Source organism: Mobula birostris, chromosome 14 (assembly GCF_030028105.1).
Source record: "Mobula birostris isolate sMobBir1 chromosome 14, sMobBir1.hap1, whole genome shotgun sequence".
In the NCBI taxonomy this organism is placed as follows: domain Eukaryota; kingdom Metazoa; phylum Chordata; class Chondrichthyes; order Myliobatiformes; family Myliobatidae; genus Mobula; species Mobula birostris.
The window spans coordinates 99,106,164-99,129,075 of record NC_092383.1 but is presented as its reverse complement, the minus strand read 5'-3'; the positions used below and the strand labels follow the sequence as shown (position 1 = coordinate 99,129,075).

Sequence of the window (22,912 nt, the reverse complement as noted above, 5' to 3'; positions counted from 1 at the left end):
GCCCATGGTCTGTTCTTATCAAATTACAGTATTGCTTTGCACTGTTGTAACTATATGTTATAATTATGTGGTTTTTGTTGGTTTGTCATGTGTTTCTGTGATATCGTTCTGGAAAAACATTGTATCATTTCTTAATGCATGCATTACTAAATGACAATAAAAGAGGACTGCGTGTCCTCATAATCTAAATCTAAACATTACTGCTATAGAGAAACCATTACCTTAACAGTGGAACATTACATAGAAGCCATCACATTAGCCTTAGCAGTGAAACCTTACAGTGTGTTACAATTGATATACAGCATAAAAAGAAGCGGTCCCAACACCGATCCCTATGGAACATCTCCAGTCACTGGCAGCCAACCAGAAAAGGACATTTTTATTCCCACTCTCTGCCTCTTACCAAACAGCTAATGCTTTCACCATACCAGTAACTTTCCTGTAATGCCATGGACTCTTAACTTGGTCAGCAGCCTTATGAAAGTCCAAATATACAACATCCCCTTTATTTATCCTACTTGTAATCTCCTCAAAGAATTCCAACAGGTTCATCAGGCAAGATTTGCCCTTAAGGAAACCATGCTGACTTTGTCCTATCTTGTCCTGTGTCACCAAGTACTCCATAACCTCATCCTTAACAATTGATTCCAGCATCTTCACAACCACTGAGGTCAGGCTAACTGACTCATGCACTGAGAGTGTGTGATGGGACAGTGTAGAGGGAGTTTCACTCTGTGTCTGACCTGTGCCTGGGGAGTGTGTGATGGGACAGTGTAGAGGGAGTTTCACTCTGTGTCTGACCTGTGTCCTGGGAGTGTGTGATGGGACAGTGTAGAGGGAGTTTCACTCTGTGTCTGACCTGTGCCCAGGGAGTGTGCGATGGGACAGTGTAGAGGGAGTTTCTCTCTGAGTCTGACCCGTGTTCTGGGAGTGTATGATGAGACAGTGCAGTGGGAGTTTCACTGTGTGTCTGACCCGTGTTCTGGGAGTGTGTGATGAGACAGTGCAGTGGGAGTTTCACTGTGTGTCTGACCCGTGCCCTGGGAGTGTGTGATGGGACAGTGTAGAGGGAGTTTTACTCTGTGTCTGACCTGTGCCCAGAGAATGTGTGATGGGACAGTGTAGAGGGAGTTTCACTCTGTGTCTGACCTGTGCCCAGAGAATGTGTGATGGGACAGTGTAGAGGGAGTTTCACTCTGTGTCTGACCCGTGCCCTGGGAGTGTGTGATGGGACAGTGTAGAGGGAGTTTTACTCTGTGTCTGACCTGTGCCCAGAGAATGTGTGATGGGACAGTGTAGAGGGAGATTCACTCTGTGTCTGACCTGTACCCTGGGAGTGTGTGATGGGACAGTGTAGAGGGAGTTTCACTCTGTGTCTGACCTGTGCCCAGAGAATGTGTGATGGGACAGAGTGGAGGAAACTTTTCTAAACTCCTTTCTTCTACTTTCTTCTTGTAGATGTTCCTGAAGTAATGATAAGAAAATCCACAGAGAATTGGCTTGTGGATATGGAAGGGATGGAGTTAGAGTGTGAGGAAAATGGGAATCCTCCAGCCACAAACTTTGTATGGAGAAGGTAATGATCTAAAGTTTCCGTTCTGAACTAAAATGGAAACAATTGAATTTTGGATAGTTGCAGTGAGTCTGATGGGGTGGTGTCCCATTGGGAATATGGACGGTGGGACTGAATAGAAAAAGGGTGGGCCCTGTTGGGAGTGTGGACAGTGGAAGTGAATGGGAATGGGTGGGATCCATTGGGAGTGTTGTTGGTGGGAGTGAATGGGAAGGGGTGGGTCCTGTTGGGAGTGTGGATGGCAAACGTTAATGGGAAGGGGTTTGTCCGTTGGGAGTGTGGATAGTGGGAGTGAATGGGAAGGGGTGGGTCCCTTTGGGAGTGTGGATGGTGGGGACTGGTTGTGTGGGTTCAAGTCTCACACTTTCCTGGTGATTGGTTGACAGAGTAGGTGGTACCCTTCCCAACAACGTCACCATGGATGGGGATAGGCTCTTATTCAACAGACGCCTCACCCTGGAAGATTCTGGAACCTACATCTGTGAAGTTTCCAATGAGATTGGCAGTCGGAGTGCCCAAGTTAAAATAAGTGTCTCAGGTCAGTAAAGTTTGTACCCAAGCTCTCAGTCCGGGGTGTGAGTTGAAGCTCTCTGATGTATCTGCCCCTCGTGGTGCACCACCTCTGTGTTGACAATGAAGTTTCCTGTTAGCATTTGCCATTATCAAACGCATCACCTCACACTTGTCAGAATTAAATTCCATCCGTCCAACTCCAGTTCCAGTTGCAATTCCAATGTTCTGCCCAACTTTCTCACTGATGCTGTGACCTCACTATCTGCAAGTACCCCAAATTTTTGTCCCTTCTACAGACTGACTCATCTTTCACACCCAGTTTGTTCCTGTGTATCGCAGGCACGTGGGGTCACAGCTCCGATCCCTGTGGGACACCCCCGGTCCCAGACTTCCAGTCTGCGTCACTACCCTCTGCCTCCGTCACTGTCAATTGTGGATCCAATTTACCCACCAGTCCTGGATCCATTGCGCTCCAAACCTCTGGACGCCAAGCACACATGACCTGCTAAAAGGCCAATATCTACCACACTCCCCTCATCCACGTACAGTACTTTGTTTGTTCGTTATGTGTCATGTCGTATAATGTGGGCGATCATGGTCATTTCATGACCATGATCGTTCCTGGTAATTTTTTCTACAGAAGTGATTTGCCATTGCCTTCTTCTGGACAGTGTTTTTACTAGACGGGTGACCCCAGCCATTATCAATAGTCTTCAGAGATTGTCTGCCTGGTGTCAGTGGTGACATAACCAGGACTTGTGTCATGCACCAATTGCTCACACGACCGTCCACCACCTGCTCCTGGCTTCACATGACCCTGATCAGGGGCTAAGCAGGTGCTACACCTTCCCGAGGGTGACCTGCAGGCTAGTGAAGGGAAGAAGCGCCTTACACCTCCTTTGGTAGAGACATGTCTCCACCCTGCCACCCAGATATACTTAGATAACTTTTCAAAAAGTTTTATGAAATTAGTAAGACAGAATTTGTCATGAACTAAAATTTGATGAATGTCCTGGATCAATCTCTGCCTTTCCCGGGTATAAATGCTACCTGTTTTATTCCAGCTATCCTTCTAACATGAAGGAACCAGTTTTCCTTCCCTCTAGTTATCTGGTACACCCACCCATGGACAGAGCAAATCTCCATCTGCCGCAGCAATCTCTTCCTTTGAGAGGTGGTTGGACAGTCTTATTTTGTCTGGAGTGGAGGTTGTGAGGAGACCTGATAGAAGCTTATAAAGTTACGAGAGGCATGGATAGAGTAGATCAGGGGTTCCCAACCTTTTGTATGTCATGGACCTTTGCCATGAACCGAGGGGTCCGTGAACCCCAGGTAGGGAATCCCCAGAGTAGAAGGTCAGAATCCTTGTCCCCGAGTTGAAATATTAAACACCAGAACAAGCATTGAAAGTGAGAGGCTGATAGATAGGCTACCATCCATTCGGGACATTTCTCATGAGCGGTGTGCATGCAGGGCTCTCAGTATTATCAAGGATCCCACTCACCCAACCAGTATCCTCTTTGACTTTCTACCATCAGGCAGGAGACTCTGATAGAGAAAGGAAAGAATGGTCAGGAAACAACTTCTGTTGCATCACTTACAATTTGCACTGTACCCTACAATATTTAATTTATGCACTTTACTTTGTTTAGCTTTGCATAATTGATTTGTAGATTTAGTTCCTACTTTCCTAAGTTATTGTGTGTTATATGTGCATTACTACTATGCTTTACACCCTGGTTCAGAGAAATGTAGTCTCATTTGATGGTGTACATATATATGGTTAACGGACAGTATACTTAACTTGAAAGTTTAAAGGAGATGTGTGGGGGGCGAGTTTCCTTACACACAGAGTGTGGGTGCCAGGGTGGGGGGGAGGGTGTTAGAAACAGATATGAACAGACGTTTGGGTTGTTGCAGACATGAGCGAGCTGGGAACGGAGGGATATGGATCATGTTTAAGCAAAGGAAAATTACTACAATTTGGTTTCATGTTTAGCACGGAGTTATGGGCTGAATGGCCTGTTCCTGTGCTGAAAGTTCTATGTTTGTTCCTTCTCTCCCACGACAGCCCAGGCAGCAACTCGTCAGGCCCTGGGGATCTTGTGCTCCAGACATCAAACTCTTCATGCCTACATGTCTGGAATCTCAGTGGCCCTCTCCATGACTGCCCCGTTGAACGTATTTTTCTCCGTGGTAAATGCAGACGAGAGGGATTCATTTGAGACCTCACCGACATCCTCTGATAGCCCCTTTGGTTTTGAATGGAAACCACCCTCCCCTCCATAGACTCTGCCTCCTTCTCACTACCTTGGTAAACCAGCCAGCATAATAAAAGACCCTACCCCACCCTCCCAGATATTCTGTCTTGCCCCCCACTCCACATTGGCCAGATAATACAAAAGCCTGAAAGCACGTCCCCCTGGCTAAAGGACAGCTTCTGCCCTACTGTAGTAAGACCATTAAACAGTTCCTTAGTACCATGATCTACCTCATGATGGGCTTGTAATGCATTGCCTAGCAACACTGCACTTCCTCTGTAACTGTACCACATTATTCTCCATTCCGTCCTTGTCTTCTCTTACTCTGTGACGATCTGATGTGTCTGACTGGTATACAAGACAAGCTTCTCACTGGGCGTCGGTATATTTGACAATACCTGGAATTGGTTTGTTATTGTCAGATGTACCAACTTACGGTGAAAAACCTGTCTTGCATATTGTTTTTCTGGATATTATCATTATACAGTGCATTGAGGTAGAACAAGGTAAAATGATTGCAGAATGCACCTACAGAGAAAATGCAGACAGGCAGATAATAAGGTGTAAGATCATCATGAGGTAGATTGTCAGTTCAAGAGCCCACCATTACAAAATAAAATGTAATGATAAACTAGTTTACCCAAACTTTCCCTGCTATCTTCACTAAATGCCTCGAGGCTTCTCCTGAATCAGGGATATTTCATAAAACCCTCTTTGCTCTACTATTTTATTTTTTAAGAGTTTTGCTACACTCTCAATATTCCCCAAGGTTCCCTCTTGCTTTCCCATTGTCTGTGCTTGCCAAATGCTTCTCTTTTATCTTCATCAATGCTTGATGTCACCAGGGAATGAGTAATGTGTCAGCCTTGCCCTTCATCCTCATGAGAACCTGTTAGTGCCAAGCTCCCCACAGCTGGATATTTACCCCAATAGCAGTTGCTCCCAGCTGACCCACATTTCTGTAATAAGCCTCGTCCGAACTCCTGGCCTGGCCCATCCTCATCCATTTCCATAACTTCCTTGAACTATCCCCCATTGATTTCCGTGACCTTATCAGTTTCCAGCACTGGTTGTCTTCGTCTTCCTGCTTATCAGCCACCTGACCTTCTCTAACCTTTTCCCTCACATCCCACTCCCTGGTGTTCTCTGCCTTTTCTTGTCTTTTGGCCTCACCTATCATCCACCAGCTTCCGTCTCCCGACTCTACCTCTCCCCCCCTCCACCACCTGGCTTGATCTGCCTGTCATTCAACACTCTTCCCCTCTGCCCTGGCAGTCCATCAATCACATCTGGCTCCTAGCTCAGCAATCCCCCCTCCCCTCTTTGTGCTGACCACCCCCTCTCTCCGCTCAGTCTTGATATGGAGTTTTAGCTGAAAGCATCTGTGGTTGCACCCCACTACAGAGTTGTTGCTGACCAGCCGGGTTGCTCCACCAGATTGTTCGTGACTGTGGATTATGATCACCATCCTCAAAATGCTCCCCTATCGATACTTACACCGATTTCCCAAGGCTCGGTCCAGTACAGCCCCATCTCTTGGATGGGTCTGTTTATGTATTGGCTTGAAAGCTCTCTTAGAGGCACGCTACAAATCCCTCCCCACCTCAAGCCCTTGGACAACAGCAACCCAATCAATAATGTGGAGAGTTAAACCCCTCCCACCACTAACTTTGCTTTTACACCAGTCTGTGATTTGTCTCCATATCTGCTCCTCTCTCTCCCAATGACCATTGGTGATCCTGCAGTGTAACCCCAGCAAAGTGATGGTCCCTTCCTTATTTCTAACTCTACCCACCTGGCCTTACTGGGACAGGTTTCCAACATTCTGTCCGAGTCCTACAGTGACGCCCCTTCTCTTTGACGTGGGATCTTTGACGCCTGGGGTTTTGAGCTGCTATTTCTGCCTTCCTTCAACCGTGTTACTGTGATTACAATAATATTATCTTCCCAGGTTTTCAATGATGCTCTGTTCATCAGTCAGGCGCCTTGCAATGGAAGTGCTCTGCCTTTTAGAGCCCCTGTCTACGCTACCCACTGGATTACTTGGGTTATATTCCATACCTGCTTCCAAATGCTCTCCGCCCCCCTGTCAAACTTTAACCTCTCCCCAACAGTAGGGATAGGGGACCTGTTCCAGTTCAGCTGCAACTGTCCTGCCTGTAGAGGTCCCACTTCCCCCAGGAAAGGCCCCAATGATCCTGGTATCTGCAATCCTCCCTCCTATATCAGTTCCTCAGCTGCACTCTCATCTACCCCATCTTCCTATTCCTGTGCTCAGGAGAGTGTGGTGTGCCGAGATTACGATCCAGTTCCTTAATCTGCATGCTATCTCACAAAATTTATATTGCAGAGCTTCATCCCTCTTTATTACCCACCTTGCTGGTATTGGTGTGAACCACACCCTCTGCTTTGCTCCCCCTTCAGAATGCCCTAAAACCGCTCATGCACCAGGGAGGTGACAGCATCCCCGAGATCACTCACACACAGATACACCCGTCTGCTCCGCATCCAGTTAAGTCCCCGATCACTGCAGCTCTCCTCTCCCCCAAGTCTCACTGCAACAGAGACAACAGTGGGGTCACAGCCTGGCTGTTGCTGAGTTCCCCTGAGAGGACATATCCCCATCCCCGTCCCTCTTCCTGATAGAGCTTCACTCTGTGTCTGATCTGTACCCTGGGAGTGTGTGATGGGACAGAGTAGAGGGAGTTTCATTCTGTGTCTGACCCTGGGAGTGTGTGATGGGACAGAGTTGAGGGAGCTTCACTCTGTATCTGACCCATGTCCTGGGGGTGTGTGATGGGACAGTGTAGAGGGAGTTTCACTCTGTGTCTGACCCATGTCCTGGGAGTGTGTGATAGATAGTGTAGAGGGAGCTTCACTCTGTATCTGACCCGTGTCCTGGGAGTGTGTGATAGATAGTGTAGAGGGAGCTTCACTCTGTGTCTGACCCATGTCCTGGGAGTGTGTGATGGGACAGTGGAGAGGGAGCTTCACTCTGTGTCTGACCCGTGTCCTGGGAGTGTGTGATGGGACAGTGTAGAGAGAGCCTCACCCTGTGTCTGACCCATGTCCTGGGAGTGTGTGATGGGACAGTGTAGAGAGAGCCTCACCCTGTGTCTGACCCGTGTCCTGGGAGTGTGTGATGGGGCAGTGTAGAGGGAGTTTCACTCTGTGTCTGACCCATGCCTTGGGAGTGTGTGATGGGACAGTGTAGAGGGAACTTCAGTCTTGCAGGATGTTAGGGATAAATTTGTCCCGGTGAGGAAGATAAAGAATAGTAGGGTGAAGGAACTATGGGTGACAAGTGAGGTGGAAAATCTAGTCAGGTGGAAGAAGGCAGCATACCTGAAATTTAGGAAGCAAGGATCAGATGGGTCTATTGAGGAATATAGGGAAGCAAGAAAGGAGCTTAAGAAGGGGCTGAGAAGAGCAAGAAGGGGGCATGAGAAGGCCTTGGCGAGTAGGGTAAAGGAAAACCCCAAGTCATTCTTCAATTATGTGAAGGAACAAAAGGATGACAGGAGTGAAGGTAGGACCGATTAGAGATAAAGGTCGGAAGATGTGCCTGGAGGCTGTGGAAGTGAGCGAGGTCCTCAATGAATACTTCTCTTCAGTATTCACCAATGAGAGGGAACTTGATGATGGTGAGGACAATATGAGTGAGGTTGATGTTCTGGAGCATGTTGATATTAAGGGAGAGGAGGTGTTGGAAGTTGTTAAAATACATTAGGACGGATAAGTCCCCGGGGCCTGACGGAATATTCCCCAGGCTGCTCCATGAGGCGAGGGAAGAGATTGCTGAGCCTCTGGCTAGGATCTTTATGTCCTCGATGTCCACGGGAATCGTACCGGAGGATTGGAGGGAGGCGAATGTTGTCCCCTTGTTCAAAAAAGGTAGTAGGGATAGTCCGGGTAATTATAGACCAGTGAGCCTTACGTCTGTGGTGAGGAAAGCTGTTGGAAAAGGTTCTTAGAGGTAGGGTCTCTGGGCATTTAGAGAATCATGGTCTGATCAGGGACAGTCAGCATGGCTTTGTGAAGGGCAGATCATGTCTAACAAGCCTGATAGAGTTCTTTGAGGAGGTGACCAGGCATATAGATGAGGGTAGTGCAGTGGATGAGACCTATATGGATTTTAGTAAGGCATTTGACAAGGTTCCACACGGTAGGCTTATTCAGAAAGTCAAAAGGCATGGGATCCAGGGAAGTTTGGCCAGGTGGATTCAGAATTGGCTTGCCTGCAGAAGGCAGAGGGTGGTGGTGGAGGGAGTACATTCAGATTGGAGGATTGTGACTAATGGTGTCCCACAAGGATCTGTTCTGGGACCTTTATTTTTCGTGGTTTTTATTAATGACCTGGATGTGGGGGTAGAAGGGTGGGTTGGCAAGTTTGCAGATGACACAAAGGTTGGTGGTGTTGTAGATAGTGTAGAGGATTGTCAAAGATTGCAGAGAGACATTGATAGGATGCAGAAGTGGGCTGAGAAGTGGCAGATGGAGTTCAACCCGGAGAAGTGTGAGGTGGTACACTTTGGAAGGACAAACTCCAAGGCAGAGTACAAAGTAAATGGCAGGATACTTGGTAGTGTGGAGGAGCAGAGGGATCTGGGGGTACATGACCACAGATCCCTGAAAGTTGCCTCACAGGTAGATAGGTTAGTTAAGAAAGCTTATGGGATGTTAGCTTTCAAAATTCGAGGGATAGAGTTTAAGAGTCGTGATGTAATGATGCTGCTCTATAAAACTCTGGTTAGGCCACACTTGGAGAACTGTGTCCAGTTCTGGTCACCTCACTATAGGAAGGATATGGAAGCATTGGAAAGGGTACAGAGGAGATTTACCAGGATGCTGCCTGGTTTAGAGAGTATGTATTATGATCAGAGATTAAGGGAGCTAGGGCTTTACTCTTTGGAGAGAAGGAGGATGAGAGGAGACATGATAGAGGTATACAATGTAGCCCCCCTGGCCACCCTCAGGGTCGCTGGGCTCGGTGTCATCTAGGTAAGGGGTGGGAAGTTCAAGGGGGATATTAGAGGAAGGTTTTTTACTCAGAGAGTGGTTGGTGTGTGGAATGCACTGCCTGAGTCAGTGGTGGAGGCAGATACACTAGTGAAGTTTAAGAGACTACTAGACAGGTATATGGAGGAATTTAAGGTGGGGGCTTATATGGGAGGCAGAGTTTGAGGGTCGGCACAACATTGTGGGCCGAAGGGCCTGTACTGTGCTGTACTATTCTATGTTCTATGTTCTATATGTCTGACCCATGTCCTGGGAATGTGTGATGGGACAGTGTGGAGGGAGTTTCACTCTGTGTCTGACCCGTGTCCTGGGAGTGTGTGATGGGACAGTGTGGAGGGAGCTTCACTCTGTGTCTGACCCGTGTCCTGGGAGTGTGTGATGGGACAGTGTAGAGGGAGTTTCACTCTGTGTCTGACCCGTGTCCTTGGAGTGTGTGATGGGACAGTGTGGAGGGAGTTTCACTCTGTGTCTGACCCGTGTCCTGGGAGTGTGTGATGGGACAGTGTGGAGGGAGCCTCACTCTGTGTCTGACCCTGGGAGTGTGTGAGGCGACATAGAACAACACAGGAACAGGGCCTTGTATCTGTCTCCACCACCACCCCAAGCAACACATTCCAGGCATCCACCAATCTCTGTGCTTTTAAAAAAAAACAGCTTACCTTACATATCCTGCTTTGAACTTACCTTGTCTCACCTTCATTGCATGCCCTCTGGTATTAGGCATTTCCGCCCTGCAAAGGAATGCCGGCTCTCTGCTCTCCCTATGTTATGCCTCATAATCTTCTAAACCTCTCTCAGGTCTTCCATCGGCCTCTGGAGGTTTTGAGGGTGGGTGTGCTCCAGTGCTGACCCCTGTTGGTTGCCCCCTCACAGAGTCGAACGTGGCTGGGGTGAGCATGCTGACCCTGGCCTTCGTGGCCATTGGCGTGGTCGGCCTGGTCCTCGTGCTGATCTTCATCGGCGCTGTGTTCGCTGTGAACCGCTCACACCGCAAGAAAACAGAGCAAATGGTCTTCAAACTGTGAGTGAGAGCAGGAGGACGGGGTGACAGAGAACATGGGCACACGGAGAGTCTGGGTGGGGTGAAGTTGCAACCGGGCGGAGAAGGTGGGTCATCCTGTTGCAGGAGACTTGGAGAGGAGGTCAGGAAGGAGGAGGGGAGGAGGAGAGGAAGGTGAGTGTGAGGGAGGGGAAGAGGGTTGAAGGGAGATGAGTGAGAGGATTGAGGGAGGGGAGTGAGAGAGTGGGTGGGATTGAGGAGAAGGTGGGAACAGAGAAGACAAGGTGAGGGATGGGAGAGAGGGAGTAAAGGTCTTTGCTCAGGCGTTGGGCCTCTCGTTTCTCCATCACTGACCCCTGCTTCCCTCTGCCCAGGGAGGAGATCTCCACCATGTCTCGGCAGCCCTCCATCCGCCGCTGTAACTCCATGTCCGCCTCTGTGGATGTCCGTACGTTGGAGAACGGTGGGAGCCGGGACATTGACGTGAGTGCTGGTTCTGAGATGTGGGGGGGGTGGTGCAGGGTGCTGGAGAGGGCGGCTGTTGGGTGGGCTGCGGGGAGAGAGAGGGGTCTGCACGGTACCTGATTGGCCTTGGAATCGGCACGTGTGGGAACAGAAACCCCTTCTTCCTGCCGCCAAGACTAATCTGTTACCTCATCCCATCCCTCTGTTCCCACAATATCCCACATCCCAGTGATCTGTGTCCCGAATCTCATCAGTGAGAGAGTTCCCCGCCATTAGGAGAGAGAATTACCAAGGGCTCCCCTTTCTGGGTGAAGAAAATCCTCCCCATCTCTACACGGAGCGTCTCTACTCTTGGAGCTGAACCTTTTCACAATAATGACCATTGGACTCCTGCGTTCTAGGGAATAAAATCCCAACCTGTTCCATGTTTCTGTGTGACTCAGGTCCTCTAGTCCTGGCAACATCCTTGTACACAATGCTTCAAATTACTTTGCTTTCAACTCTAACGTACCAAAGATTTCTTCATGATCCTATCTACTGTGTAGGTCCTATCCTGGTTTCTCCTCCCAAAATGCAACACCTCAAACTTTGTCTGCACTAAATTCCACCTGCTATTTTCAGCCTATTTTTCCAGTTGGTCCAGATCCCCCTGCAAGCTCTGAAAGTCTTCTTCACTGTCCATTACACCCCCAATCTTGCTGTCATCCACAAATTCTGCTGATCCAGTTAACCACATTATCATCCAGATCATTGATGTAGATGACAAACAACAGTGGGCCCAGCTCTGATCCCGGTGGCACATACGGAGACAAGCAACTACTATCACTTTCCTTTTGGCTTCTCCCGGGAAGCCAATGCCTAATCCAATTCACTAGCTCATCCTGAATGCCAAGCAGCCTCTCAAGCGAACCAGCTCCCATGTGGGATCTTGTCAAAGCAGTTGCTAAAGTTCATACAGGCAACCTCCACTGCCATTCTTTTATCAGCTTCCCTGGTGACCTCCTCAAAAGAACCTGTCCCTAATCAGGCACTATCTATCCAAATACGTATACACTTTGTGGCCACCTTATTCGGTACACTTGTACACCTGCCGTTAATGCAAATATCTAATCAGTCAATTAAGTGGCAGCAACTCAATGAATAAAAGCATGTAGACATGGTCAAGAGGTTCAGTTGTTAATCAGACTAAACATCAGAATGGGGAGGAAATGTGATCCAAGTGACTTTGACTGTGGAATGATTGTTGGTGCCAGATAGGGCGGTTTGAGTATCTCAGAAACTGCAGATCTCCTAGGAGTTTCACACACAACGATCTCTAGAGTTTATAGAGATTGGTGCAAAAAATGGTGCAGGGGTTGGTGCTGGGCTCACAACTGTTCAGAATATGCATTAATGATCTGGAAGAGCAGGCTGAGTGTAGTGTATCTAAGTTTGCTGATGCACTAAATTGAGTGGAAAAGCAAATTGTGCAGAAGATACGGAGAGTCTGCAGAGAGACATAGATGGGTTAAGTGAGTGGGCAAGGGTCTGGCAGATGGAGTACAATGTTGGTAAATGTGAGGTCATCCACTTTGGAAGGAAAAATGGAAGATCAGAGAATTATTTAAATGGTAAAAAATTACAGCATGCTGCTGTGCAGAGGGATTTGGGAGAGCGTGTGCATGAATCACAAAAGGCTGGTTTGCAGGTACAGCAGGCTGTCAAGAAGGCAAATGGAATATTGGCCTTCATTGCTAGAGGGATTGAATTTAAGGACTGGGAGGTTATGCTGCAACTGTACAGGGTACTGGTGAGGCCGCACCTGGTGTGCTGCATGCAGTTCTGGTCTCCTTACTTGAGGAAGGATATACTGGCTTTGGAGGTGGTGCAGAGGAGGTTCACCAGGTTGATTCCAGAGATGAGGGGCTTAGACTATGAGGAGAGATTGTTGCCTGGGACTGTACTCACTGGAATTCAGAAGGATGAGAGCTATTATAGAAACATATAAAATTATAAAAATGATAGATAAGATAGAGACAGGAAAGTGGAAAGTGGAAGTGGAAACTAGAATTAGGGGACATAGCCTCAAGATTCGGGGGAATAGATTTAGGATGGAGATGAGGAGAAACTATTTTTCCAAGAGAGTGGTGAATCTGTGGAATTCTCTGCCCAATGAACCAGTGGAATCTACCAAAGTAAATATATTTAAGACAAGGGTGGATAGATTTTTGCATAGTAGAGGAACTAAGGATTATGGAGAAAGGCAGATAGATAGAGATGAGTCCAAGGCCCGATCAGCCATGATCTTATTGAATGGCAGGGCAGGCTCAATGAGCCAGATGGCCTACTCCTGCCCCTATTTCTTATGTTCTTATGGAAGATATTGAATCCTTACAGGTTGAGTTAGAAAGAACCCTGATGGCAATTATATAGAGGCCTCCAAACAGTAGCTGGGATGTGAACCACAGATTACAATGGGAAATAGAAAAGTCGTGTCAAAAGTCAATTTTATGATAGTCAAGAGAGATTTCAACTTGCAAGTTGGTTAGGAAAATCAGGTTGGTATTGGATCTCAAGAGAATGAGATTGTCGAATGCCAATGAGATGACTTCTTAGAGCAGTTTGTTGTTGAGCTACTAGGGGATCAGCTGTACTGGATTGGGTGATATGAAATGAACCGGAGGTGATTAAGGAGCTTAAGGTAAAAGAGCCCTTAGGAGGTTGGGTGAGGGAAGGGGACAGTGTGTGTGGGGGCGAGAGAGAGAGGATGAAGGAGTGATGGGGAGAGAGGAGGATGGGGAGAAAATTTGAGGGGCTTTTGAGAGAGTAAAGAAGGGAAGAAAGAGAAAGGGATGGGAGAGAGTGCAAGTGAATTTGAGAGTGATGTGGGAGGACAGAGAGAGAGGTTTGCAGGGGTTGAGGAGGGAGATATGGATGGATGTAACGGGATTTGGGATTCCTGTGTTTCCACCCTCTCTATCCCAAGACACAGGAAGATAAAGGTCTGAGTGGGGAATGCCAATGTCGAAGCTTGAGACTCAGTTTTAATGCCTCCCTGCTTTCATGTGCCAACAGCTGGAGCAGGAGCCCATGATAGAAGAGCATTTACCGCAACAGAGGAGCAGCTCGAGGGACCTGTTGTCGGGGCCAGTGGAGACCCACCTAGCACCTCTGCCCCTGGGCAACCATCGTTACAGCCTGCGATCGACAGCCAGTGATACCCGGCCTCCAACTGCCTACCCCTTCGGGGCCTACAGGAACAGCCTGCCCAGTAGCCAGAGGTACAGTATGAGGGATTGGTCACTGGGTCCCAGTGAGAGGTCGGTCTCACCAGGAGACACACGAAACAGCAGCACCCGTGACCTCAGGAACAACCAGGAGCAGGTGAGGACACAGAATGAAGCTCCCTCTACACAGTCCCATCACACACTCCCAGGGTCAGACACAGAGTGAAGCTCCCTCGACACTGTCCCATTACACACCCCCAGGGTCAGACACAGAGTGAAACTCCCTCTACACTGTCCCATCACAAACACTCCCAGGGCACGGGTCAGACACAGAGTGAAGCTCCCTCTACACTGTCCCATCACACACTCCCAGGACACAGGTCAGACACAGAGTGAAACTCCCTCTACACTCTCCCATCACACACTCCCAGTTCACGGATCAGGCACAGAAGGAAGCATTGTAGATCATCATGTCACACACTCACAAGGCAAGGGTTGGTCACAGAGTGAAGCTCCCTCTGCACAATCACTGACAGAGATACAGCACAAGGCCAGGCTCTTTGGCTTACCAGGTCCATCCAACCCTCACCCTCCCATCTACTCCAGTTGTATCTCACTGGCCCACATTCTCATCAGACTGTACCCTTCACCCACACACAGGGGCCAGCTTACTGAGCACAGCTCAGTCACTGAGCCACACCTCTCTGGGGTATGAGAGGAAACCGGGGCAGCCATGGAAACCCACAGGGAGAGCATGCTGACTCCACAGAGACAGCGCCTGAGGCCAGGCTTGAAGCTGGGTCTCTGAAACACCACTCGGAGGCAGCAGTACTACCCACCGCTCCCGTTCTATCGAAATCCTCTCTCAAACATCTCCTCGACATTTGTGTCTAATCACTGAGAAACATGCACAAAATGCTGGAGGAGCACAGCAGGTCAGACAACATCTATGGAGGGAAATAAACGTTTTGGGCTGGGACCCTAAATCTCTGACGAAGGGTCTCGTCCCGAAACGTCGACTGTCCATCTTCCTAGAGATGCTGCCTGGCCTGCTGCGTTCACCAGCAACTTTGATGTGTGTTGCTTGAATTTTCAGCATCTGCAGAATTCCTGTTGTTTGCGTCCTTAAATCTCTGGCCGTGTTCCTTCTGCATTTTGTCCGCATTGCTTAAGATTGCCAGCATTTGCAGAGTATCTTGGGTAGCTGTCAAATTAATATTGCTTTTCTCTGCTTTTCCATTTACCTCGCTCCTCCCTTTTCTCCCCCCTTCCCCCTTCACTCTCTCTCCCTCTTGATCTCTTCCATCCCTTCCTGCTTTCTCCCCTCCCCAACCCGTTCCTCTCCCCAACACCGCTCCCCACTCACTGTGACAGGTGACTCCGTACTCTGCCCGGCCCCTGACTCCCTCTCCGTCAGACCCCGGCTCTCAGACAGAGGACGAGGAGGATGTGGCAGACCACCAAAAGTCCATCCACGCGGCCATGGGTCATTTCTACCCCCACAACGGGACGCTGCGGGCGAAGCCGTCTGGCAACACCATCTACATCGCCAGAAGAGAGCACTGCGTGTGAGGGCAATGAGTCAGATGTCCCACACAGGGCAAGGACTCCACTGTGGGGACTGTACACAGCAGGCTGGGAACCTGTCTGTACAGGACACAGACAGAGACACACCAGACTGTAGATACCACACCAGGGCTGTCCAGGAAACAAACAATGGTACACTGGATCATAAAGATTCTGCCAGCACTGTACAGGACATGGATGTGGAATCACTGGACCATAAACACCGTACTGGAATTGTACAGAACATGGACATAGACATACAGAATTGTAGAGACCCCGCAGGCACTGTACTAAACGCACGCTAGTCTGTATTGTCCCTGCTGGGAATGTGGAGACCACACACACAGACGTGGGGAGGTGGGAGAGGCTGGGCTTGTCTCCCCAGTAACACAGAAGGCTGAGCGGAGACGGTGGAGGGTGTAAATTGGTGAGGGGTCTGCGCAGAGTAAATAGGAAGGAGAGCAGGGGCAGAGGGGAGAGGAGGGAAGGTGGGGGGGTCTGGGACTCGCCGCCTGACGGGAAGAGGCAGAGATCCCCTCCACAGTTACACAGAAGGGGAGGGCTTCACAATTGTAAGCTGTCCTAGACAGGGGCTGAGTGGAACGGGGCCTGTAACCCCACAGTGGCTCAGTGGAAACGCTCTCCTTGTGGCTTACCTCTGGTTATTGGTGACATTCACCACCACCTTTGGTTGATTGAGGAGGAGGGTGAAGACCCCAAACCTGGCACAATGTATGGTCTACTGGACAGTGAATCCTGGCTTTCTGAAGCCTGGACCACCTACCTCAGGCACTTCAAAGTGCTGGAGAATCCCACCAACACCGTCCCCACAGACCCCACCCGATCTACCAGGAGGATCATTGAACCAATATCAGTGACCTCTCCCAGAATGACACACCCAGCATAGAGACCCCAGTTACACCCTGTCCCATCGGACAAACCACGTAATTTACAAGCCCAACACCGGACTCCTGTAAAACACTCACCCTGTTCCCAGCTCTGTCACACCATCTCCACTGACTCCTGCGAATCTCTGGCCCATGGCTGTTTCAAATGTACAGGGAATGTTCGGGATGGGACTGGGAACCTGGAGCTGTAGATTGGAAACACACGGAGGTCCTGTGTGAGCTGTGGACAGAGTTTCCAGCTCACGTACTCTCTACCCCCCCCCCCACGTCCAGTCACACACCCCCTGTACCGTTCGTGCTCCTACACTGACCCCAGGACCCATAGAACCAGAGGGGAAGGGTCAGCATCAATCCCCACCGACTGACCAACAGAGGCAAAAGGGGAAAGGAGTAATCTTGGCAGATTTCTGAGCTGTGGAATTTAGGCTGGGCTGTGACTGAGCAGTGCGTGAGCATTAGGTGGGATACGGCCATTCACCTCCACTGCAGGAAGAACGTAAAGCAATCTACGGAAAGTGACAGCACTTCTCTGTCAAGAACCCGTTCGCCATGGGGTGACTGTATGTGTCGTCACTGTGTGTGTGTGTGTGTGTGTGTGTGTGTGTGTATATATATATAGGGGGGGGCGCTGGGGTCCGGTCTGATCAATCCTGTGATCTGTGCACCGTCTTTGACCTGTTGTATATTTGTACAGAAGCTCTCAGTAAAGCACTAGACTATAGTGTGGAAACAAACTGTCTGATCATTGGCTCCCATCGGACAGAACTGGAGTCTTGTTGGGGAACAGGGCTCAAAGCCATAACCAGCCCCCCTTACCCCCTTATCAGTGTCCCCCTCACATACTCTCCCCACTTCTATTTCTCCTCTCTCCCCCTTCCTTACTTTCTCAAGACCCTCTCGCAAACTCTCCGCCCTCCCATTGCATCCCTCCATTCTTCCTCCCCTCTCCCTCACCCATTCCTATTTCTCCTCCTCTCCCCTCCCACTCTCTCTCCATCTGCCCCATCCCTACTCTTTCTGTGTCTCTCCACTCTTCCCCTCTTCCCATCTCTTTCCCACCCCAGCCCCTTCTCTCATCACTATTTTCACCACCTCCATCCCCCCTCACTCCACTCTTCCCCACCCACTCTCACTCGGTTAATCCCCCTCTCTCCTTCTCTTCCCATTCTTGCTACCACCTCCTTCAACCCCCCTTATCCCCTTTTCACTCTCTCAACCCCTTTTGTTCTCCCTCTCTTCCCTCTTACACCATTCTCTTCCCCTCTCCACACACTTCTTTCTCCCCCTCGCCTCAGTCCCTGCGCTCCCCCCCACCCTCCTCAATCCCTCTCCCTGAATCTCACTTTCTTGTTTTCTCCCTGTCCTCTATATCACTCATTCCCCTTCCTCCCTCTCCCCTCTATATCACTCATTCCCCTTCCCCCTCTCCCCTCTATATCACTCATTCACCTTCCCCCCCTCTATATCACTCATTCCCCTTCCCCCCTCTCCCCTCTATATCACTCATTCCCCTTCCTCCCTCTCCCCTCTATATCACTCATTCCCCTTCTTCCCCCTCCCCTCTATATCACTCATTCCCCTTCCTCCCTCTCCCCTCTATATCACTCATTCCCCTTCCTCCCCCTCACCTCTATATCACTCATTCCCCTTTCGCCCTCTCCCCTCTATATCACTCATTCCCCTTCCCCCTCCCCTCTATATCACTCATTCCCCTTCTTCCCCCTCTGCCCTCTATATCAATCTCTCCATCATTCCTCTCACTTCCCCTCTTGACCGTTTTTTCCTCCTCTCTTTCTCCCCGACTCCCCTCATGCCTCAAACCCACTCTCTTGTGCTTCATTCATTTCACCTTCCCCCTCTAATTTCTCACTCTCCCCTTTCCCTTTCCCTCTCTCACTCTGTCCATCTCACTCTCTCTCCAACCTCTTCCTCACTCTCCTCCTCTCTCTCCCTCTCTCTCAGTCCTCTCCCATCCGCCACTATCTTTCTGTTAGTTTCTCTCTCTTCTGGTTTCTCGACTCAGACAGCGCTGAAACAGGACGTGGTTTCATGGAGATCCCAGGCTGCTTCCTGACAGCGACCATCGCGAAGGGGGTCTTGTAGGAGTCTCCCTCCTCCAACTGTTGAACTTGGGAAGGTAGTGAGTTCCACCAAAGGTCACTATCATTCTGCATTTGGATTCTCCCTCCCTCTGTCTCCCCCTCTCTCTCTGGGTCTCTCTTTCACCGTCACACCCTTCCTCTCACTCTACCCCTCCCTCTGTCTCTCGCTTCCTGCCGAGGCGGAACTACAAGAACCCTCGGCCTCCCTTCCTGTGCAGCACACAGCCCTCAGTCTCTGCCTGTGACTCGGGCACTGCACATCATCACCGCCCCCTTCCACGGCGGGCCGGACACGGGGAGGTACTGGGCCCGAGAGGAAAACGGTGGAAGCAGTGGCAGGGAGATCGAGGCGAGTAACCGGTGGAGAGTGACAGGGGCCCAGGAAATGGCAACAGGCTGGTCCCAGGCAACGGGGCCCAGTTGGGACAGGTAGGCCAGAGGCTGGCCTTCGCACCCCTGAGAGACAGGGAGAGGCAGACAGGAAGCAGGGCTCTGTGAGACTGGTAGCCAGCCATGAAACGGCAGAAGGGGAAGAAGAAAGGGCAAGCCAAGGAACGAGTCTTCGGCTGTGATCTAGTGGCACACCTGGAGGGGACTGGACATGACGGTAAGACCCCGAATACTCATCATTGTACAGATGATCTGCTGTGAGAGAGGGACTGGGAGACACCAGTCAATGTACAGGTATCCCGTTGTGAGACACACCCCTCAGTGTACTGATATTCTGCTGTGAGAGGGGAACTGGGAGACACTGGTCAGTGTACAGATATCCCCTGAGAGAGAGGGACTGAGAGGCACCAGTCAGTGTACAGATATCCCCTGAGAGAGAGGGACTGAGAGACACCGGTCAGTGTACAGATATCCCCTGAGAGAGAGGGACTGAGAGGCACCGGTCAGTGTACAGATATCCCCTGAGAGAGAGGGACTGAGACACACTGGTCAGTGTACAGATATACCCTGAGAGAGAGGGTCTGAGAGACACCGGTCAGTGTACAGATATCCCCTGAGAGAGAGGGACTGAGAGACACTGGTCAGTGTACAGATATACCCTGAGAGAGAGAGGGACTGAGAGACACTGGTCAGTGTACAGATATACCCTGAGAGAGAGAGGGACTGAGAGACACCGGTCAGTGTACAGATATCGCCTGAGAGAGAGGGACTGAGAGACACCGGTCAGTGTACAGATATCCCCTGAGAGAAGGATAACCCCAGCATCTGATGAAATTGATCGCAGGAGGCTGAGGAAGCAGAAGAGTAGATGATAAGGAATGAAGGTGCTTGAGGAATATCAGAGATATGAGAGAACACTTCAGAGCGAAATCAGCAGGGTTGGAAGAAGGCATGATGTTGAAGGAGAATCACAAGTGCTTCTACAGATATGTTCAGAGCAGCAGGATAGCAAAAGCTAAAACTGGTCAGCAAAGTGTGGGGATGGGACACTACACAGGAGTGAAATAAGCTGCAGAAAGTTGTGAACTCAACCAGCTCCATCACGGGCACCAGCCTCCCCAGCATCCAGGACATTGTCAAGCAGCGATGCCTCAAAAAGGCAGCATCCACCTTCAAGAGCCCTATCACCCAGGACCTGCCTTCTGCTCATTTCTACCATCAGGGAGGAGGTTCAGGAGCTTCAAGACACACTTAACATTTCAGGAGTACCTTCTCCCCGTCTGCTTTCAGATTTCTGAATAGAGATTGAACCCATCAACACTATTTCACTGCTTTTTATTTTTTTCTTGTTGCACAACTTAGTAATTTTAACTTTTTAAATACATAAATATTGCTGTAATTTACAATTATTATATATCGCAATGTACTACTGCCACAAAACAACACATTTCACAACATATTGCAGTGATATTACACGATTTTGATTCTGAGCTTGGTTAATTGTGCCTGGAATTGAAAGCAATAGGGAGATACTCAACAGCTTTTTTCACATCTGTATTTAGTCAGGAGATTGACACAAAGCCCATAGAACTGAGGCAAAACAACAGAGGTCACGGACAATATACAGATTACAGAGGAAAAGGTGCTTGCAGTCTTGAGACAAATTATGGTGGGTAAATCCCCAGGGCCTTGACAAAGTGTCCCCTCGGACCCTGTGGGAGGCAAGTGCAGAGATTACCCTTAGCCACAGGTGGGGTGCTGGAGGATTGGAGGATTGCCAATGTTCTGTTGTTTAAGGAAGATTCTAAGGATGAGCCTTTGAATTATAGACCATTGAGCCTGATATCAGTAATGGGAAAGTTATTGGAAAGTATTTTTAGGGACAGGACATACAAGTATTTAGGTGAACAAGGTATGATTTAGGATAGTTAACATGGCTTTGTGTGTTATTTGTCATGTATAACTGATTTTATGGATTTTTTCAACGAACTTGCCAGGAAATTTGATTTCCTAGTAAGGCAGTGGATTTTGTCTACATGGATTTTAGCAAGGCCTTTATCAAGATCCCACATGAGAGTCTGGATCAGTTGCTCGGCGTTAAAGATGAGGTATTAGACACCGGCTTTGCAGGGGAAGTCAGAGAGCGGTAGTAGAGGTTTGCCTGTCAGACTCGAGCCCTGTGACTAGTGGTGTGCAGCAAGGAATGGCGCTGGGTCCATTGTTGTTTGTCATCTGTATCAATGATCTGAATAATAATGTGATAAACTGGATTCAAAAGTTTTGTGGATGACAGCAATATTGGGGTTTAGTGGACAGCCAGAAAAGTTATTAAAGCTTGCAGAGTGATCTGGACTAATTGGAAACTAGGCTGAAAAATGGAAGGTGGAACTTAATACAGACAAGTGTGAGGTGGGACTTACCCAGTGAATGGTGGGGCACTGAGGAGTGTGGTAGAGAAAAAGGGATCTGGGAATACAGGTCCATAATTCCTTGAAAGTGTGGTCACAGATAGATAGGGCCATAAAAAAGCTTTCAGCACATTGCCTCTCATAAATCAATGTATTGAGTACAGGAAATGGATATTATGTTGAAGTTGTATGGTTTATACAACTTCAACATAGCATCCCATTTCCAGTGCATAATACATTAATTTATCAAGCATAATCTGAGGTATTGTGTCCAGTTCTGGTCACTTATCTACAGGAAAGATGTCAGTAAGATTGAAAGAGTACGGAGAGGATTGATAAGGATATTGCCAGGACTGGAGGACAGGAGTTATAAGCAAAAGTTGAGTTGATTAGGACGATATTACCTGGAGCCTAGAAGAATGAGGGGAGATTTGTTAGGGATATTTGATTGGGTGGGGGAGGTATAGATCTTAGGCTTTTTCCACTGAGATTACGTGAGACTGAGACCGGATCTGGACGTCATATGTTCAGGGTGAAAGGTGAAATATTTAAGGGGAAATAGGTTAAAACTCTTCACTCAGAGAGAATGAAGGAACGAGATGCCAGTGGAAGTGCTGGATGAGGGTTCAATTGCAAAATCTAAGAGAAATTTGGGTAAGTATTTGAATGGGAGGGGTATTAGGGCCAAGTCCAGGTGTGGGTTGATGGGTCTTGGCAGAATAACTGGCTTGGACTTGATGGGCTGAAGGGCCTGTTCCTGTATTGTAGTGCTCTATGACTGTTGTTGGGGCCTTGACGAAGATGCTTGTATCATCCATATCCACAATGGGTTTGCGCACTGGAGAATATCCAATGTGATTCTTCTGTTTAAGAAGGGCAGCAGGTACAAACCATTCAATTGCAGGTTAATGAGCCTGGTGGCAGGAAAATTTATTGAAGAAGATGTTTAGGTATAGGATTGTCTCACACAGAAAAACATGGACTGATTGGGACAGTCAGCACAGCTCTGTGTGGAACAGCTGTTACCCTGAGGATTTTTTTGAAGAGTGATGAAGGTCGTTGATAAGGACGGGGCAGTGGATGATGTCTGCGTGCTCTGAAAAGTGACAGGTTGAACTTAAAGCACAGAATGTCAAGGCGAGCTGTTGAACTTCAGTATGTGTAACAATGAACGGTGGGGCACTGAGGAGTGTGGTAGAACAAAGGGATCTAGGAGTACAGGTACACAATTCACTGGAAGTACTGTAGCAGGCTGACAGAGTTATAAAGACATTCTTTGGCACACTGGCTTTCATAGATCAAAGAGTGCAGGAGATGGGGTATTTTGTTGAAGTTTTGGCCACCTATAGTGCCTACAGGAAAGATGTAAATAAAATTGAAAGAATACAGAGAAAATTTACAAGGATGTTGTCGGGAGTTGAGGACCTGAATTATAAGGAAAGATTAAATAGGTTAGGACTTTATTCCTTAGAATGTAGGAGATTGAAATTTGATAGAGGTA

The 22,912-nt window shown here is 48.8% G+C and overlaps 2 protein-coding genes across 2 annotated transcripts in view; both read left to right on the top strand.

Moving 5' to 3' along the window:
- The window catches only part of LOC140209586 (nectin-4-like), a 49,982-nt gene extending 33,933 nt beyond the window's left edge, over nt 1–16,049 (top strand). Inside the window, exons 4-9 of the mRNA XM_072277859.1 lie at nt 1,459–1,576; nt 1,960–2,111; nt 10,240–10,387; nt 10,741–10,849; nt 13,886–14,194; nt 15,412–16,049. Coding sequence (XP_072133960.1) covers nt 1,459–1,576; nt 1,960–2,111; nt 10,240–10,387; nt 10,741–10,849; nt 13,886–14,194; nt 15,412–15,609 — 1,034 coding nt within the window. The 3' untranslated portion in view covers nt 15,610–16,049. The remainder of the gene's footprint in view (nt 1–1,458; nt 1,577–1,959; nt 2,112–10,239; nt 10,388–10,740; nt 10,850–13,885; nt 14,195–15,411) is intronic.
- A 2,728-nt stretch (nt 16,050–18,777) lies between these two features.
- LOC140210153 (rho GTPase-activating protein 30-like) overlaps nt 18,778–22,912 on the top strand; it is a 198,392-nt gene continuing 194,257 nt past the window's right edge. Inside the window, exon 1 of the mRNA XM_072279038.1 lies at nt 18,778–19,220. Coding sequence (XP_072135139.1) covers nt 19,127–19,220 — 94 coding nt within the window. The 5' untranslated portion in view covers nt 18,778–19,126. The remainder of the gene's footprint in view (nt 19,221–22,912) is intronic.